The sequence below is a fragment of the Zonotrichia leucophrys genome, chromosome 8 (genome assembly GCF_028769735.1).
Source record: "Zonotrichia leucophrys gambelii isolate GWCS_2022_RI chromosome 8, RI_Zleu_2.0, whole genome shotgun sequence".
Taxonomy (NCBI): Eukaryota; Metazoa; Chordata; class Aves; order Passeriformes; family Passerellidae; genus Zonotrichia; species Zonotrichia leucophrys.
Genome location: NC_088178.1, coordinates 29,039,806 through 29,060,030, shown reverse-complemented (window position 1 = coordinate 29,060,030; position 20,225 = coordinate 29,039,806). Strand labels below are relative to the sequence as shown.

General features: G+C 47.6%; 1 protein-coding gene across 2 annotated transcripts in view; it reads right to left on the bottom strand.

The window, feature by feature from the left end:
- Positions 1–231: 231 nt before the first annotated feature.
- Positions 232–20,225, bottom strand: part of ROR1 (receptor tyrosine kinase like orphan receptor 1) — a 169,969-nt gene continuing 149,975 nt past the window's right edge. For both annotated transcript variants that reach the window (XM_064720214.1, XM_064720215.1), the window contains exons 5-9: positions 13,996–14,123; positions 12,631–12,948; positions 10,895–11,140; positions 6,531–6,742; positions 232–3,232 (exon numbers count right to left, since the gene is read on the bottom strand). In XM_064720214.1, the coding sequence (XP_064576284.1) occupies positions 1,808–3,232; positions 6,531–6,742; positions 10,895–11,140; positions 12,631–12,948; positions 13,996–14,123 (2,329 nt within the window). In that variant the 3' untranslated portion in view covers positions 232–1,807. The remainder of the gene's footprint in view (positions 3,233–6,530; positions 6,743–10,894; positions 11,141–12,630; positions 12,949–13,995; positions 14,124–20,225) is intronic.

Sequence of the window (20,225 nt, the reverse complement as noted above, 5' to 3'; positions counted from 1 at the left end):
CCTCAAGGACCCAGCTTTGAAATAAAGGAGAAACCTCAAACTGAGCCCGAGCTGTTTGAACACAAAACCACAAAGTGTGTGAGGGATCATTTTATGATCCCACTGCTGCTCCTGAAGGATTTGGTTATTCCTATTTGCTGATTAAAGCCAAGGATGCTTGGCTGATAGCAGCTCAGCCTCCCTGGAAACTGGGAGCCAGGGATCCTTCAGGATGGAGGAAATGCCGACGTGTTTGTGGCAAAACAATGTTTTAATAAACAGCAGCATAAAATAATCAGTGTTTAATATCATCTCTGGCACGTGAAATACAAAAATGCACATATCTCAGTTATAAAATAGCCTTTGTTATTACATTTTTTTTTTCTCATGCTTGCCTAATTGAAATGCCCATAATTAATAACTCAATCATCAAGTAATACAGTGATTAAACGCATGCAGTGAAAACAAAGAAAGATATTTGTATAAGGTAGTGGCTGAGTATCACCATAATATATTTCAGGAACATCTACATCAGGGTAAAAATCAAAAGAAACAGCCCCAAGATATAAAATGCAGAGATGTATTTTCACTTCTGCTGTACAAAAACATCATCACACTTTTGTGCAAAAAAGATAAAAATAAAGTCCTATTATACAACATTGTCAACTGAGCAAAAAGATTGGCTTTTGTGGACAATAAAAATATTATTCAGTACAAAAAAAGAGTCTGTGGAAAATGTACCGTACACAGCACGTGTGTAACTCATTAAAGTGGTTTCAAATGAAGAATCTCGATTGGTTCTACCTGAATGGGTTTTTTAATGACACAAATGGTGCATTTCTAAGTGGAAAATCAGCACTAATTCACATTATTAGACACAATTGCTATCGATGGATTTGCTGCCTGATGGAATGTGAGCCTCCCTTCTTCCAGGGTTACTGGAGTCAGAGTCACTGAAATGACACAATAAATATTCCTGGGAAAGCTGATTGTCATCTCTAAACTTGTGGTTTGGCGCTTTTCCATTACACAGTTGCATAGCAACAAAAGGATAAAAAATTCCTGCTTGAGCGACTAGATCATGAAACGTTATCTTTGAAGAAGTTGATTCAGGTTCTGAAATTAAAGCCCTTTAATTTCATTTCCTTTAAGGCAATTCCTTAAGAGCTCCAGCTGCCCTCAGCAGCCAGCAGCAGATGAGGTTTGTAGACTGCAAGCTGGTAACTCCAGCACTTGTGCTGTCACATAAATGACATTTTTTGGTACGAATCTGAGCTCAGACTCCCAACCAAACCAAAGACCAAAATCCCACCTGAAGTAACTGATTCAGCTCTCAGATCACACATTTGAAACACAATCCTCGACCGCAACATTTACAAATATTTTCCCTATTGGCACTGAAATTGCACACCCAGATCTCCGAATCTTTGCATCTCCTAAAAAAAGAGACAAATATTAAAATATGGTTTTCAGTATTAAAAAAAAGTCCCCGTGATTCAAACCACGCTTCAAAAAGCCGTGAAAAAGCATTGATAAAACGTTTTTATCTTTAAAAAAACCCTCAGATTCCCCCTGCCCCTCTTTGAGCTGCTGGTGGCACTTGGGGAATCGTGGCCAAGGCTGGGGATTCCCACCAGGAGGATCCGTCTGGCTGTGCCTGCCCACGCTGGCGAGCAGTGAAACTTCACAGAAGACACTTTGCTGCGACGTCTGTCCAACAGCCAGAAAAGGACCTTCAATAAAACATCTGAATACAAAAACAAACCCATCTCTGCTGCCCCCGCCGAGCCCGCGTCCGAAGGGTTCTCTGTACAAAGGCCTGGCGTATTTACAACTCGGCCGAGATCACCGACTCGTTGGGTCCGTGCACGCTCGAGTCCCCCAGCAGGGAGGACTGCTTGGAGTCCATTTTGTAGGGTTTCTGAGTCTTGCTGCCAAACACGGCCATGCCCATGCCCGCGGGGTGGCTGGGGATGGCCATGTGGGACAGCAGGGGGATGTTGGCCTCCTGGTTGGAGCCCGACGAGGGCAGGCTGGTGACGTGGCCCGTGCTGGTGGAGCCGCTGGCGCTGCTGGGCGAGCGGCTCTTGGGCGGGGGGCAGTGCTGGATCACCCTGGGCGCGGCCGGCGGGGCGAAGTGGGGCGCGGGGAAGGCGGCGTAGCCCGGCGGGATGGGGAAGCCGTTGATGGGGATGTAGCGCTGGTTCTGCGCCAGCGGCGGCGCCATGAACCCCGCCAGCTGCCCCTGCGGGATGCCCTGCGCCGGGAACATGTAGTTGGGGTAGCGCGGGTTGCTGAGGTTGCTGACGGGGCTGGCGCTCAGCGAGGTGGTCTGCGTGGTGGCGTTGCCGCCCGACGGGGTGGTGGAGCTGGTGTGGCTGGAGAGGCCCTCCCAGGAGCGCAGGCGCGCGTGGATCTCCTTGAAGCGCGGCCTGCGCGAGGGCAGGTCGTGCCAGCACTCCGTCATCAGGCTGTACATCCTGGGGGGACAGTCCTCGGAGCACGGCAGCAGCTGCCGCTTCCGGATCATCTCGATCACCTCCTGGTTGCTGAACCCGTAGTAGGGCTGGAGGCCGAAGCTGAATATTTCCCACAAAACCACCCCGAAGGACCAGATGTCGGAGTCGGAGGAGAACTTGCCGTACATGATGGCCTCGGGGGGCATCCAGCGGATGGGCAGCAGCGACTTGTTCTGCACCCTGTAGTAATCGGCCGAGTAGATCTCCCTGGAGAGCCCCAGGTCGGAGATCTTCACGTGGAGCTGCTCCCCGATCAGGATGTTGCGGGCGGCCAGGTCCTTGTGCACGAAGAAGTGCCCGGCCAGGTACTCCATGCCGGCGGCGATCTGCACGGCGATGTGCAGGAAGTCCCCGTGGTCCAGGCTGGACTTGACCGTGCCGTCCTCGTCGCTGCTGCAGCCCACGTCCGAGTGGGGCGAGCGCATCACCAGGAACTCGTGCAGGTCGCCCTGGTTGGTGTACTCGAAGAGCAGGCACACGGGCTGCTCCTGCGTCACGCAGCCCAGCAGGCACACGATGTTGGGGTGGTGCAGCTCGGCCATCAGCGACGCCTCCTGCTGGAATTCCGCCCACTGCTGGGGGTTGTTGAAGTCCTTGAGGGTCTTGATGGCCACCAGCTGGGCGTGGTCCATGCCCGGCAGGTACAGGTGGCCCTTGTAGATCTTGCCAAAGGCGCACTCGCCCAGCTCCTCCATGAAGCGCACGGCGGAGAGGGGCAGCTCCTTGGCTTTGCTCTGTGAGAGAAACACCAACAACGGGTCAGGGCTGAAAGTGGCGTTTTTAAAGTGAAATCTCCCGGTGCAGGATGTGTGGGAGCCAAGGAGGTGGACGGGAGCAGTGATCCCACTGGTGGCAGGCACAGCTTGAGGGACACCGGGATCCAAATGGGATCACCAGGTTCCAAATGGGATCACCAGGATCCAAATGGGATCACCAGGATCCAAACAGATCACCAGGATCCGAACAGGATCATCAGGATCCAAATGGGATCGCTAAGATCCAAATGGATCACCAGGATGCAAAAAGGGATCACCAGGATCCAAATGGATTACCAGTATCCAAATGAGATCACCAGGATCCAAACAGAATCTAAACAGGATCCAAACGGGATCACCAGGATCAAACAGGATCATCAGGAGCCAAAAAGGGATCACCAGGATCCAAATGAGATCGCCAGGATCCAAATGGATCCCCAGTATCCAAATGAGATCACCAGGATCCAAACGGGATCACCAGGTTCCAAACAGACCACCAGGATCCGAACGGGATCATCAGGATCCAAATGAGATCACTAGGATCCAAACAGGATCTAAACAGGATCACTGGGATCCAAACAGGATCACCATGCTCCAAATCGATCACCAGGATCCAAACGGGATCTAACGGACAAGGGGATCAAACGGGATCACCATGCTCCAAATCGATCACCAGGATCCAAACGGGATCACCATGCTCCCAAAGGTAACAAAAAGAATTCCTTTCCATCCTCTCCACAAGGTCAGCTACAACAAGAATTGGATCCAAATACACCCAGGAACCATCAGCATCTCAGCATTTGGCCTTGGGCATTTCTGTACTTCCAATTGAATGTGACTAATTTCAGGAATTGAGGCAATTCCCATGCTCTAAGAGGTCCATGCTGAAGTGTTTTCTGGGCCAGGGCCTGGAGTTTTAGCAGGAAAAAAATGAATTTGTTTTAAAAACCATGTCCTTGTAGCCAATTTTCCCTTGACTTTGCTGTTAACCCTTCCAGGCACAGCAGAGTCTGTTTCTGTTCCATCCTGAAACTCTGACAGCGAGTTTCTCAAAAGAGAAAGGCAAACCTTTTAAACATTTACTGCCCTTTGGTGTGCAGATATTCACTCCTGGCCCATAAAGAACCTGTATTATTCCCAACTTCCACTTGTGCTTGTAACACCCAAACCCACTCATTTAGGGCCCTCAGTAAATCCACAGGTAGTAATTTAAGGTTAATGAGTTTGGGATCTAGGTTCTGTAAATTAGTGTAAACATTGGCATTTGCATTCCTGAAATCATGCAAGGCCAGCTTTCCAGTGGCAATGTGGGAAAAAAACCTGACATTTCAAATAATCATAGAAAAAAACAGTTTTTGCATGAATTAATTCTAATTGCATTGATCACTTATGACTTTATACAAACACTGCATTAATAATCATAATAATGATGATAATAATAATAATAAAGCCATTTAAGCAGGCAGCCCAGTAGACTGCACAGTGATGGCAGGAAATTAGCTATATTGTTGAGGAACAGATGGTTTATATTACCCAAATCCTTTAGGCTAAAACTTGTTTAGGTCTGGCATATTGTAAATTATATTTTAGTAATGAAAGTGAAATGACCTCTGTCTGACCCGAGCCTGGGTCCGTCTGTTTGAACCAACAGAGTGGAAAACTGGGGGAAGAAAATGAAGTCATAAAGTTTTGGCAGGAAGGGCTCATTTGGAGTGGAGCAGTTGTAAATCTGCTCGGCTTTTGTTTGACAAGTATTTGTCACACACGGGTGTCCAAAGTGTAGGGAAGTGTAAAATACACAAGAGGCAGCAGGTCAGGGGAAAGGGAGAGAGAAACCACCCCTTCCACCTCTCCTTCAGCTCCAGGACAAGATGTCCCTAATTTATTATGGTTTTGAAGGCAATTAAACCCCCTTAAAACTGGACGAAATGCTAACATTCCTATTTATCCAAGCAAACAACTGCCTCAGTGGGAGCTCAAAGCTTAAATGTGTTTCCCCCCAAAGCTGACATCAATTTTCAAAATAAGATTCCATTTCCTTTCCTTGCAAATATTGTTTGAAAGGCAATCAAAACACTGGAGACAGGGAGAGCTGGCTTTCCCAGTGGGAAAAATTGAAATTAGCATAAATAAAATGAAAATATTCCTGCAGCACATCACTTGCAAATTGAAAGGAAAGTGAATGGTCGATATTTGCAAATATTTCCAGGAATATCTGCTTTCCTGTGCTGTGGAAAGGTGGGAATTGCATCCTCAATAAAAGGATGCTGGCATTCCCATTATCTTCAGGATTGAGCCCCAAATTCCCAGCAGAACAGGGACAAGAGGCAATCCCAAATTTAATAAAATATTCCAGGAGATTGGATGCAAGATGCAGTTTGGACACTGACTTTATTAATTTTTTTTTACTGCTACCCCACTCCAAGCTGTACAGGAAAGCTGGAATTGGGAACTTCCAAGGCAAATGAGGATAAATTCACCAGCCAAGTGTGTGTGGGATTGAGATACAGGTTTTCACTCTAAAAGAGCAAAGCCCATCAAGTTCCAAATGAGCAAAGCCCATCAAGTTCTTGAAGAACCATAAAATATCCTGAGTTGGAAGGGACTTCTGAGGACCGGGAGCATTGGCATGGTGTGGAACACAAAGGAAATGCTTTTCCAGGGCATTCCTGTGCCTGTGGATGGCAGGAGGCACCTCAGGCACATCCCACTGGGAAACAGGAACACGAGGTTGGTCACACTTCCATCAAAATGATTTTTAAAATTCTGAAATTCTACCTGGCCGTGGGGCTGTGCTGAAGCCAAACAGCAGCAGCAGGAGCTGTGCTGCAGGCAGAGCTTTGAGGCTGTTTTGGACATTTCTGCTTTGAGCTGAGGGAATGGGGAAGCCTGGAAACCCAAGGAACAAATCTTTCCCAGGGTGATTTGAGCTGAGTGAAAGGCGACAGATGAACTGAGCACAGCCATGAAGAGCTCTCCTGAGGAAATGCTGAATCACATCTTTACCTGCATTGCCTCTCACTTCAATGAGGTGTTTTGGAGATGCTTCAGGAAGGGCTTTCTTGCTTTATCCCACAAAAACTCCATTATTTCTCCAGAGACACTGACACACAGGAATCCCCCCTTGGTCCAGCACACGCTGCTGCTGCTGCTGCTGAGAAAACCCTCACAGAAATCACCCAAATCCCAGGCTGGAAACCCCTGAACGCCCCAGTGCTGGGCTGTTTGAAGCATTTCCCTCCCTGCTGCAGGTGTGGGAGCAGAACTGAGGGTTTACCTTTGGTTTGTAGGCGTTGAGCATGGACATCTCCACGTTCTGCCCCCGGACGTGCTTGGGCTGCCTCTGCACCGGAGGGGACGAGGATTTCTGGTTGTTGCGACAGATGCAGATGAAGAAGAACAGCAAGGCTATGGCCAGGGGAATGGTGACACTGGGCACCAGGATGTACAGGATTTCCATTTTGTTCTTTTCCTTGGAATCCTTGTAATCTGGTTCAGAAAGGAAAAAAAACCCATGAACATCCCACGGAGTCAAACACATCCCTGGGTTAACTAAAAGTGTTAAAAAGAATAAAACATCCTTTTTTATCTTGCTGAAATCCACCTTGAATGCTGTTTTATTTAATTAATATTAAAGAAAATTTTATTTTGTGGAGAAACAGTTCTGTGAGGACACACAGGAGCAGTCCCTGCCAGGTCAAACCTGCTGATGGGCAGGAGAGAGTGAAATGCTCTGATGTGGCCTTGGCTTGGGCTGAAATGAAGCCATGGCCCAACACGGATCCACAGGAAAGGGAATTTCTAAAACACCTGATGGAAGAAGCTTATGGGAGGTGCCCCTTCCCATGGCAGGGACAGATCCCAAACCCCGAGTGTCTCAGGCACAGGGACAGGGACAGATCCCAAATCCCGAGTGTCTCAGACACAGGGACAGGGACAGATCCCAGATCCCGAGTGTCACAGGGACAGGGACAGGGACAGGGACAGGGACAGGGACAGGGACAGGGACAGGGACAGGGACAGATCCCAAATCCTGAGTGTCTCAGGCACAAGGACAGATCCCAAATCCCGAGTGTCTCAGGCACAGGGACAGGGACAGATCCCAAATCCCGAGTGTCTCAGGCACAGGGACAGATCCCAAATCCCGAGTGTCTCAGGCACAGGGACAGGGACAGATCCCAAATCCCGAGTGTCTCAGGCACAGGGACAAGGACAGATCCCCCTCCAGAGTGTCTCAGGCACAGGGACAGATCCCGAGTGTCACAGGCACAGGGACAAGGACAGATCCCCCTCCCGAGTGGCCCAGGCAGGGCACACAGAGCCCTCCCTGCTCTGCCATTCCCCAGGAGCATTCCCAGGGTTTAGGGTGGAATTACACCCGGATTAACGCGCTCGCTCCAGGGGACTGGAGGATCCCCAGAGCCCCGGCTGTTTCCAAGGGACTTGGGAATGCCTGGGGCTGCCTTGGGGACCCTGGGAGAACAGGGAATGTTTTATTATCCCTGCAGGGTCACTCCAGTTTGTTTGTCTCTGTTTTCCAGGCTGGATTTGTACAAGTGCTTAGCGGCCCACACAGATCTCTTTTATGCACTTCATTAAACATGAACTTGATCTGAAGCTTGGGCTCGACTCAAATTGTGACAGAGGCAAAGTTCAAATGGTTCTGGATGTCACTTTGCATAACCCCTCTCCTCTTTCAGCTCACGCTGTCTCTGCTCCCCCCACGTCCTCTCTGATCATTCCTTCCAGATTAAGTTGTGCCATCTGGTTTTTAATTGAGAGGAGAGGGAGCCCAAATATTCCTCCAGCCTTTGGGAAAGGGGAGAGGCCTAAAGCACCACCCCCATTGCGTTTTCCCTGTTCCCAGAGAGGCAGGGATTCACACAGTGCCCTTCCCAACCTTCTCAGGCTGGGCTTTGCTGAGCCTCGTGCTCGAATTAGCCCGTGTTTCACCTCTCCCTGCAAGCAGGCTGACAAACTTGGATGAAACAAATCTCTCACAGCTTGTGAGATACAGTTGAAGAAAGGAAAAGAAAGCAGCAGCACGAGGCAGAGGGAGACCTGGGCACCAGTTCATCACCTGAGCTATTCCAGTCAAAGGCAATTATTATTCTTATTAAGTAGCAGCCCCCACTGTGAAGCCTCATTAGGTTAATGAGCTTCTTGGGAGCCACCCTAATTAAATCCATTTCCCATCTAGGCATGTCCTGGTGGGGCAGAATGCACAATGCTGATTAAAACAGGCCTGAAATGGCTCTTTCAGCCAGTGCAAAACCAGCAGAATGCAAGTCCCACACAGTGTTCTGGTTTTAATATGCAGATTAGCACTTAACAATTCAATTACTGCTCACCTGATCCAGCCCTGCTTGTATTTAGAATAATAAAGCCACAGAAGAACCATTTAAGTAAGGCAGCAGTGAGAGGTTTTGGCAATTAAAAACTTTGTCAGGAATTCTCCAGCCTATCTCAGTTATTATGAAACAAAGCTTGAAAATCAGAATTTGGCTCCAAAAGAGTCCTGGTGTCCCAGATCAAAAGCCTGGGCCAGGCCTGGAACCTCAGAGCCCATCCAGAGGGGACTGGCACAGGAATCTTCAGGATAGATTTTTGTTATTTCTGTTGGAATAACAGCAGAAGAGGTGCAGGACTCAAAAAGTGTGGGGAAAATCACAGAACTGTTGAGGAGGGAAAAGCCCTCAGAGATCAGCAAGTCCAACTCCTAAACCAGCACTGCCAACACAGCTCAGGCCTTGTTTCAAAAACAGAGGTGGCATTGCCAGGTCCTCTAAAATGGATTTGAAATTTGTGTTTCTAGAACTGCCCTGGCTGCGTTTTGGGTTTGCAAAATGAACAAAAAAGGAGATTCAGCTCTCATTGGATTCTGCTTTTCATAGAGCTGGGGGGAAGTGAATGGAAGACCTGAACAAATGGGTCCTAATTGTTCTATCTGCGTGTAGAAATAACAATATTAATAACAGGCCAAGAAAAAACCACAGCTATTTGCATGGACATGCCAGAAATCCACCCAGAAATGTTGTGGAAATTCAAAGTTTCACACCAAATTTGATGCTGCCTACAAGTTGTCACAGTAACATTTACCTTTCCCCTCAGAAATGAGATACCTTTGATGTTCCTGCTCCGGAGCCAGAACCAAATCACATTTTTTCTGGTTATGGTTATGAACATTCCTGCAGGGAGACATGTTCTGAGTCTGCTCCAAAGCCTTTTTCAATTAATGGAAAGATGGAAATCGATGCCAAAATAGGATCTAAATCATGTTCTTACTGAAAGGGTAGATCAGGGGGAAGGCAAATAGTCTGGGCTCTATCATGTGCATCTCAAACCCTCTCCCTGTTTTTGGGGCCCCCACAAGAAGAAATCCATGGAGGGGCTGGAGCGGGTCCAGGGAAGGGAAGGGAGCTGGAAGAGGCTGGAGAATCCCTGAGGGAGCCGGGCAGGGGCTGCAGAATCCCTGAGGGAGCCGGGCAGGGGCTGCAGAATCCCTGAGGGAGCTGGGCAGGGGCTGCAGAATCCCTGAGGGAGCCGGGCAGGGGCTGCAGAATCCCTGAGGAGCTGGAAGGGGCTGCAGAATCCCTGAGGAGCTGGGCAGGGGCTCAGCCTGGAGCAAAGGAGGCTCAGGGGCCCTTTGGCTCTGCACAGCTCCTGCCAGGAGGGGTTTGGGATCTGAGGGACAGGAGCAGAGGGAACAGACTCAAGTTACACCAGAGGAGACTTAGATTGGATATTTGGGAAAATTTCTTCATGAAGAAGGTTCTCCAGCCCTGGCACAGCTGCCCACGGCAGTGGTGGGGTCCTAAAAGGGACTTTAAAAGGCATTTAAATGTGTGGATGTGGCACTTGGGGACATGTTGCAGTGGTGGCCTTGGCAGTGCTGGGGGTGGTTGGACTTGATGACCTTGGAGGGCTTTTCCAATCTAAACAGTTCCATGTTTCTATGATTTAATTTGGCCTAAGGAGTTGTATTGATTGGAACACCAACCTGGAAAGTCAGAAACACCTGAGCTGGCAGTGCACAGCCATTCCCCAGGAAATTATTTTCATGCCACTACTTTGTCACTGCAGGGGCAGCAACTGCTCAAAGGTGTCCAGGGAGCAGAGCCAGCCAGCCTTTCCTACAAACATTTTGTGCACCAAACTGATGCCTCAGGTTTGGCTTTTCTATTTTCACACTCTGTGCTGCTTTAGTGTGTGGGGCTGGGCTCACATCAGGGATGCTGAGCTCTGTGCACAGAGCAGGAGACAAAACAATTCCTGCTCCAGCTGGGCACCAAGGACAAATGACCCAAATCTCAGCCCAGAGCACAAACCCCGTGGGCTGGAGAGAGAAAAACAAGCAGGGTGGGACTGCCTGGGCTAAAGCTGGGATGGGACAATGAACTGCAAGGTGCAAATGGAGCAGAGCTGATCCCAGGGACAGAGCCCGTGCCCCTCGTGCATTTTGGGGCCATTTTGGTTCATCTTGGGTGCAGCTCAAGGCGGATCCATTGAGGGGATCCATTCCTTTGAATCAATCCCTGCTTTATTCTGGGACTCTGCCCAGCCTCTGCTCCAGGGCAGTTTTCACAAGGCACCAAACCCTTCCCCTTTCCCCAGCTCCAGCCCACCCGGGTCAGGCATTACCGCAGGCCGGGACATCGCAGAGCTCTGACTTGAGGTTCTCATCCAAGGTGAAGCACCACGGGGCGTCCTTCTGGTTGCCAGGGTTCCTGCAGTAGGAGTGGCCCCCGTTGAGCTCGGGGTACCGGGCAGCAGTGAAGGTGTGCGTGTGGGGGTACTGCGAGTTCCAGGGCTGGCACTGCCGCCCCGAGCGCGTCACGCTCACCGTGCCCCGGTAATCCACGCCCGTGCTGTTGTAGCACCTGTGATCTGCAAACACAGCACAGCACAAGGCCACTCTTCATTTCTGAAGGACACACAAGGCAAGATGTATTCTATTGCCATCTGTAAGGCAGTTGTCTTCTATTAAGTGGGCAGTGTTCCTTATCTTTTCCATACCCAATCCTCTCTCAGGGGAGATATCTGCTGATAACAGCTATTGAATGTCCCTGCATGGCTGATAAGAGCTACAGCATCCCACTGGGAGATGTGAGCCCAGAGGGAGGAGCCAAGCATTCCTGCCTGGATAGAATCTGGAGATTCTGGAACACCAGCCAAGCATTCCTACCTGGATATAATCTGGAGATTCTGGAACACCAGCCAAGCATTCCTGCCTGGATATAATCTGGAGATTCTGGAACACCAACTAAACATTCCTACCTGGATATAATCTGGAGATTCTGGAACACCAGCCAAGCATCTGGAGATTCTGGAACACCAACTAAACATTCCTACCTGGATATAATCTGGAGATTCTGGAACACCAGCCAAGCATTCCTGCCTGGATATAATCTGGAGATTCTGGAACACCAACTAAACATTCCTACCTGGATATAACCTGGAGATTCTGGAACACCAGCCAAGCATTCCTACCTGGATATAATCTGGGGATTCTGGAGCACCAGCCAAGCATTCCTGCCTGGATATAATCTGGAGATTCTGGAACACCAGCACGGCTTCTCCACTGGATTCCCCAGAGGAACAGCAGCTGCCTCTGCCCCTGGATCTTCAGAGGAAGAGACTGCACCTTTCTACAGGGAACCACCCCTGACACTGCAGGAGCTCTGCAGCCACAATTCCAATGGCACTGCTGCCAACAGCCTGACAAACAGGGGGTCAGGTTGGGTTCTGACTCTGGCAGTGTTGTTTAGTTTACTGCATTGTTTATTTTATCCTTTTATTTCCTTCCCTATTACAGAACTGTTATTTCCTGCTCCCATAATTTTTGCCTGAGAGCCCCTTAATTTAAAATTTATAGCAATTCAGAGGGGGAAGGAGGTTCACATTCTCCATTTCAGGGGAGGCTCCTGCCTTTCCTAGCAGACTCCTGTCATTCCAAACCAAGGCACCATGGCATTCAGTGTAGCCATGATATTTTCTGAAAAATCCTTTCCTTAGGATTTTTTCTCCTGAGAAGCTGAGAGGCCTCAGGAACAAAATGCAAACAATGGTTATCTGCTGCTGTGGAATGCAACAGGTGCATCTGTGATTGGTCTCATGTGGTTGTTTCTAATTAATGGCCAATCACAGCCAGCTGGCTTGGACAGAGAGCCCGAGCCACAAACCTTTGTTATCATTCTTTGCTATTCTATTCTTAGCCAGCCTTCTGATGAAATCCTTTCTTCTATTCGTTTAGTACAGTTTTAATATAATATATATATCATAAAACAATAAATCAGCCTTCTGAAACATGGAGTGAGATCCTCATCTCTCCCCTCACCCCGGGACCCCCGCGAGCACGGTCACAAGTCAGCACTCACTCTTGTTGATGGGGTCGGCCATGGGGATGCCGATGCGGATGCAGCTGACGGCCTCGGGGCTGTCGGGCTGGGGCAGATCCTCGCAGTTGGGCAGCTTGAGCCTCATCAGGATCATGGGGTTGGACCTGGCGAAGATGTACTCGGTCTGGCACAGCACGTTCTCCAGGATCTCGCACTCGTCCCGGCACAGGTCCCGCGGCTTGGGCACCGAGGAGGTCTCGTCGCAGTAGGGGAAGGCGTAGTGGCACAGGGAGGGGATGGCAAACTGGGAGCACTTGTCCGACAGGTGGCTGGAGGTGCCGATCATGGTGAAGGCAGCTGGAAAAAACCACAAGGGTTTGGCTTGGGAACCTTTTCCCTGGGCTGTGTCCTCACAGAAAAACCCTCACTCCCCACTGCAGCTGGGCAGGTGATGAGCAGGAATGCACGGCGCTAATTACACTGGAAGTTATTAACCATGATGACTTCACTGACAAGGAAAATACATCAGGTTTTCATCAGGGATTAATGCTAAGCTCATTACCCAACCCCCAAACATAATATTCCTTTAATTAAATATTCCTTTAATTAAATATTCCTTTAATTATTCCTTCTTTCCTCCCAAATAACTGAGAATAACTTACAAATTCATGTAATATTTGTCAGCCCAACAGGTAACCCCCCAAATTCTTGCACTGGTTCCTTCATGGAAGGTGACAATCCCAATACAATCCCAAATAACTTTTCAAACAAAATGCTGGAAAATTATGAACTGGTGGCTCCACATTGCCTTTCTTGGGGAAATGAAGCCCTTTTTTGCAATGCTGACAGTGTTTGGAGACAAAGGGAGAAGAGAAATTTGGGATATTCTGACAGCAAGGAAAAAAATCTGAATACAGAGCTGATTACCAGGGCTAGGATCAGACCAAGTTAATTTATATTAAAAAATAGAGAATATCATGGTATCTATGATATCTGTGAATTCAGCAACCCCATCAGCATCCCACAAAAATAATGGCAACTGGTTCTCCCCTAAATCCAAAGGAATAATACTGCTTGCTGGATTATTTATGCAGCCTTTCCCAGCACCTAAATTATTCCAGCCACGTAAAATCAACTAAAGTTTCTCCCCCTTTGCTTCCAAAACCTGCTGGGGTAACAGCAGCACTGAGTCTCCCAGAAGCTGTAAACACACAGCCCCTTCTCCCTGAAATATCTTTTTTTTTTCAGGTGTTTTGGGAGGAGCTGGAGGAGCAGAGAGCCCCAGATGAGCTGAGGGCAGGAGGGAATGAAGCAAAGCAAAACAACATTGCTGTTTGTAAAACTCCAGCAGCTTTCTGGGAGCAGAGGGCTGGGTGGGGAAGCAGCCAAGGTGTTTTTACCCACCTGTAATCTGATTTTCTATCTCCCCCTGCATGTGCAGGGACTCCATGTAGATGGTCCTGTTGCCAATGAAGCGGGCGCAGGCGATGCCCCTGTAGGGCTGGCAAAACCCATCCTCCTCATACTCATCCCTGAAACAGCCAGAAACACAAAAAGGTGACTGCAAAATGTTGAAAACAATTAGGATTATTTCCTTCTCTTCAACAAGACCTTGTATATTTGTTTGTTTAAATAAACCCCTTTCATCTGCCTGGCAAAAAGTGGCATTTCAGCTTAGCCAAAATACACATTAATGTTGCATGAAATGAGTGCTTTTAAGGCTCTGCTCAGAAATACACCCAGCCTTGATTAGAAGAGAAATATAAACTGCCTGGAAAAATAGGATTGATGTTTATTTAAAGCAGCTAACACATAGTTTTCTATTTTTGAACCAAGCTTGTGCTTAATATCGATAAACACAGCAGGAAGAGTCATGCAGGCAGAATTTAAAGTTTATATAGAAAACTCAACCTCTGCCAGGTTGGATATTTAAATTCTGCAGGCAGAATTTAAAGTGTATATAGAAAATCCAACCTCTGCCAGGTTGGATATTGAAATTCTGCAGGCAGAATTTAAAGCGTATATAGAAAATCCAACCTCTGCCAGCACTGATACCCTGGAAATATGAAATGTTTGCTCAGCCTTCCATGTGTGGCAACATTTAGTGCTAAAACAGAACCAAAACTGAGACAGGAGTTCTACAGACACATTTCATTCATCTGGTGCTTTCTTTTAGGCAATATAGGAGACATTTAATCCAGAAATCCAGATGGGAAATTATTTGCCGATGCTCTTCAAACAAAGCAAAGAAAGGAAATTGCTGAAGACCCAGGCAGACACTGGGTATTTTGAATATTCAGCACTGAACAGAGAGTTTTAGTGAGGTTTTGAGTACATGATCCCTGAAATCCCAACTGCATGAATCAGCCCTTTCAATTCCTTCCTTTAGGATCCACTGGCAGATATTTTGCACTGAGATTTTTGGGATGAACTTTCTGGACAGACACCTCGGCTCTGCTTGAGCTCCCAGCAAAAAACGAGGAGCTGAATGAAAATTTGGTGATATTTTCTTTGTTATCCTGCCCAGCCCAGCCATGGCTCTCAAAGTGGGAGAAATGACAGTGGAATATCCCTAGGGATGATGACAGCCGGGCAGGGAACAGGTTACTCCCTTTGTGCGCAGAACTCTCCCTCCCCCAGATGCCAAAAACCCAACAGCGGAATCGCACCACGCCTTAATAAGGGAAAAATCAGAGCTTTTTATTAATCAACTCCGCCATTAAGTTTAACAAAAGCCACTTTCATGCCGTGCCGAAGACCTTGGCATGCAAATCGCGGGGGGCTCTTTGAAGGCGCCCGCGGCCGCTCCGCTCCCGGCTCCGCGGCCGGCGCTGCTAATGGGATTAGCGGGGAAAAGCGATGGGATCGCCGGCCCGGGCATCCCAAACACCCCCCGGCTCCCCAGCAGCGTCCCGGCATCCCCGCAGAGCCTCAGGGAGAAGCCAAAGCCCGCGGATTAAGCGCAGTAATTTATGAGTGTGAAGGAGAGGGGTGGGAAAGAGGGATGGGAGAGATGGAAACGCGGGCTGGGAACGCAAACCCTGTGAGGAAGCCCTGAGGGAGAAAAGGAGACTCAGGGGTGTCCCCATCACTCTCACAGCTCCTGAAAGGGGCCTGTGCTCAGCTGGGGCTGGGCTCTGCAGCAGCACTGACACAGCCAGAGCACACAGCCTCAGGGGAAATACAGGCTGGATACAGGGAAAAGCTTTTTCCAGCAAGGTGATAAAGTTCTGGAATGGCTGCCCAGGGAGGTGGTGCAGTCCCCATCCCTGGGGGTGTTTAACAAAGCCTGGATGTGGCACTGGGGGCCAGGGTTGAGTTGGGGTGTTGGGGCTGGGCTGGACTCCATGATCTCTCAGGTCTCTTCCAACCCAGTCATTCTGTGATTCTGTGAAACCTCCTCCACTGGGAAAGTGATGGGAAAGGCTCCAGGTTCCCCTGGATGATGGTCCCAAGGCATTCCCAAGCACCTTGGAAGCTGGCTTGAAAGCACAACCTTTAACTGCCAATTAAACTCTTCATTAACAGCCCCAGGTCAGGCTGAGGTGCCTCAGGGATTCAGGTAACAGAGACACCTGAGCTGCAAGCAGGGATCCACAACCACAGCCTTGGCTCCTGCACGGGGCCACTCTGGTGACAATCTCTTGCTCTGGAGTTGAGTTCAACCTCTCATCATTAAATGCCCAGATTGGATATAAATAATTAGCTATTTATTATTTTTATGGAATTACGGCATCATAAAATCCTTAAGGTTGGAAAAGGCCGCTCAGATTCAGTCCAACCATTCCCCAGCACTGCCAGGGCCAGCAATGACCACGTCCCCAAGTGCTACATCCACAGGGATCTTAAATTCCTCCAGGGATGGGGACTCCACCACTGTGCCCATGTCTGACCACCCTTTCTGTACAGGAAATTCCCAAAATATCCACCCTGAGCTGCCCTGGGTGCCGTTCCCTCTGCTCCTGTCCCTGTTCCTGGGAGCAGATCCCAAACCCCTCCTGGCAGGAGCTGTGCAGATCCACAAGGGCCCCCTGAGCCTCCTTTGCTCCAGGATAAATTTAACATGGAATTTCACTCAGGAACTGCACAAAGGCTCCCCCAAGGACGGGCAGTGAGCAGGGACACCGGCTCACCTGGCTGGAGATGCCCTGTGGAACGGGATTTGGCAGAAAATCCCAGGAGGGGAAGATTAGGGTAGAGAGGAAACCCTTTCCCAGCGAGCTTCCCAGACATTCCATCCGACCCCATCCAAACCCAGAGGAGCACGAAGGATCCTGCAGCTCCAACACATTCCCCACCTCCTGCTGCCCCCTGGCAGCGCTCTGCCTTTAAACACGGCTGTTTTAGCTTTGGCCTGAAACACAGACATCGGGCTTTGGCTTTAAACGCAGCTATTATCGGGTTTGGCTTGAAACGCACCTATCAGGTTTTGGGTTTAAACACAGAAAATCGGGTTTTGGTTTTGAACACAGCGATCACTTTTTGGCTTTAAACACAGGTATCAGTTTTAAGCTTTAAACACACCTATCCGCTTTTGGTTTCAAACCCAGCGACTGGTTTTTGGTTTTAAACACTCCCATCAGTTTTTGGCTTTAAACGCAGCTATTATCAAGTTTTAGCTTTAAACACACCTATCATTTTTTTTGTTTTAAACACAGAGGTTTTTGGCTTTAAACACAGCAATAGGTTTTTGGTTTTAAACACAGCAATCGGTTTTTGGCTTTAGACACACCTATCAATCAGTTTTTGGCTTTAAACACAGCTATATCAATTTTTGTTTTTAAGCACAGCTATTACCAATTTTTGTTTTTAAACACAGCTATATCAATTTTTGTTTTTAAGCACAGCTATTACCAATTTTTGTTTTTAAACACAGCTATTATCAATTTTTGTTTTTAAACACAGCTATTATCAATTTTTGTTTTTAAACACAGCTATTATCAGTTTTTGGCTTTAAGCACAGCTCTCCGTTCCCTGGGATCAAGGCTGAGCCCGCATCCTTTCCCGCAGCCCGTGCCTGCATCCCTCACCTGAGGAGTCACCGCATCCCTGCTCCGATGTGTTCCTGCTCCTCCATCCTGATCCCGCACAAGGAAAGGCCCCTCTGGCTCCAGCAGGATGGAAATTAGGCCCGACCCAGCAATTAACGTGTTAACACAGCCCAGTTTAAATCCTCCTGTTAAGCCCAAATTAACTGGAAGTCAGAGCAAGCCTGGAGGCGTTCCTGGCTGAGGATGGGCTCGAATCCTTGTGCAGATTGGGGAGGGCAGGAACGATCCCAGCCCCGGCACAGCCGGGATTTGGGATTTGGAGATGCCCCACACCTGACTCTTGAGGAGTCTGTGCTTCTTTTTGCCAGGGATTAAATGCACAGGATGGAATTTCTTGTTGGGACTCAGATGTTTGTTAGTTCTCATCTCTGTCACAGTCTCACAAACCCTGAGTTCTGCAGCACTTCCCTCTGGCAAACTGAAAATGGAGCCCCATCTCTCTCTGCAAGGCCTTTTAAGGATAAACTGCCCAATTAAGAAATGACACCTCAATTATTTTTACTTTTAACCCAATAACCAACCACACATGCCCCCAGTGGGGACTTTTTACCTGATTACACAAAACCACCCAAACCCTTGGAGAAGAAGGTGAAAGACAAGAAGAAGAAGAAAATGAAGATGAAGGTGAAGAAGGACCAGCCTCTGCTCCAAAACCTCCATCTTATATGTTAATAAATATATAATAGATATATATATAATATTTCTATTATATATAATAGATATATATTACTATATATACCTAGTATTCTAGTAATATATAAAACTTTAAACTCTATTATTCTATTAATATATAAAATGTAAAACTCTCACTTTAAATAAATAAGTACATTTTAAATGTAACGTTAAACTCTATTATTCTATTAATATATAAAATGTAAAACTCTCACTTTAAATAAATAAGTACATTTTAAATATAACGTTAAATTTTAAATAAAATAAATTTAATAAACATATAAAACTTAAACTCTTACGTTTCCCACCATGTGATGTCACACACTTCTATTCAAACTGCACACCCACAATCCCAGTTCTGTCATTTAATTTTGGAAGTTTTCTCCACAGCCTCAGGTCAGTGCAGGGTTCTGAAATTCTCTCTCGCCCTGCCTGCACCCTGAGCCCCTCTGAGCACCGGGTGAAGGACAAAGAGCTGGATTTTAATGACCCCCCGATGACACAGCACTGTTAAGATTATTTCCTGTCAGATTTGGTTTCCTCTCTGTTTTCTGTTTCACTCTGTCAGTATTCCCAGCCTGGGTGTTTATTTTGGAGCTGCCCGTTGCTTTTGGATGCTGCTGCACTCCCCCTGTGGCAGCACCGAGGGTGAATTCACACCGTGCTCAGGTGTCTGATTGCTCCAGCTCACAGAAAGCCAAGGAGGAGCTGTGAAATTCATCCACAGCCAGAACCTCGTCAGGATCCCCTCCAGCCCAGCCCATCCTCTGAAACGGGGCAGAATTTCTGCAGCTTTTTGGGCACCCCCATGCAGAGAAACACCAACAATCAGATTGCAATATTGATTTTCTTAGTTTGTGGCACCACCTCCTCTGCAACCGGTTCCTGATCACAAACCAAAGTTCTCTGGCAAACTCCACTTCCCAACATCCTGAATTTCCTTTGCCAGCCTTTTTCTAAATTACCAGAAATTGCCCAGATTTAACCAACATTTCCAGCAAATGCCAACAACAAGTCCAGGAACTCAGTTCAGCAAAAGCTTTGCAGCCAGGCTTTAATGTGAGTTCATTTAGAAGAATTTCATATATTGATAGAAAAACTGAACCTGTGAGATCATGTTGTATTTAATTTTACAATCCAATATATTAAAAAAACATATTCCAGAGATGCTGTAATTGTGTGGTCACTCCTACCACACCCCATGGATTTCCTTTCCTTTCCTTTCCTTTCCTTTCCTTTCCTTTCCTTTCCTTTCCTTTCCCTTTCCCTTTCCCTTTCCTTTCCTTTCCTTTCCCTTTTCCCTTCCTTCCTTTCCTTTAAGAAGGATTTAAATGAGTACCCTGCAAGAAAGAATTAATTTGGATATCTTGAGCAAAAGTGGCCAAAGGAGAGAACAGAGCAAGGCAAAACAAAGTCCCAAATGCTCTGAGTGTCCCCAAAGCCAGCATGAATTGAGGTGTGAATGCAGAGAAAGTCGATTTATGAGAATTAACCAACCTGAAGAGCAAAAGCAAATCAATGCTGAATTATCTCCCAGATCTACCAAGTGGAGATGGAAAAGTTTTGGCTCTGGGTGAAGGCTGCAGACATTTTCTTCACTGACAAAGTGAAAGACATTTTGTCTTGCCATTAATTACAAGGTGTAGCAATAAATTATTTTTATGGTTACGTACACCCAGTGCCCCCTCTCTGTATAAATTATTTGTACATTGTTAAATAATTTATATTTTGTTCCCTCCTTGTGTTCCAGCTTCACACAGGATGAAATGAAAGGGTTTTGACTTGGCAGATCTCCCTTAAAGCAAACAGATGAATAAAATTCCCTCATACTTTCCAAAGAGCAAAACCCAGTTCCCTGCGCCTCACTTGGAAAATGGGAACACCTTGGCTCTGTTTCATGATAATATTTCA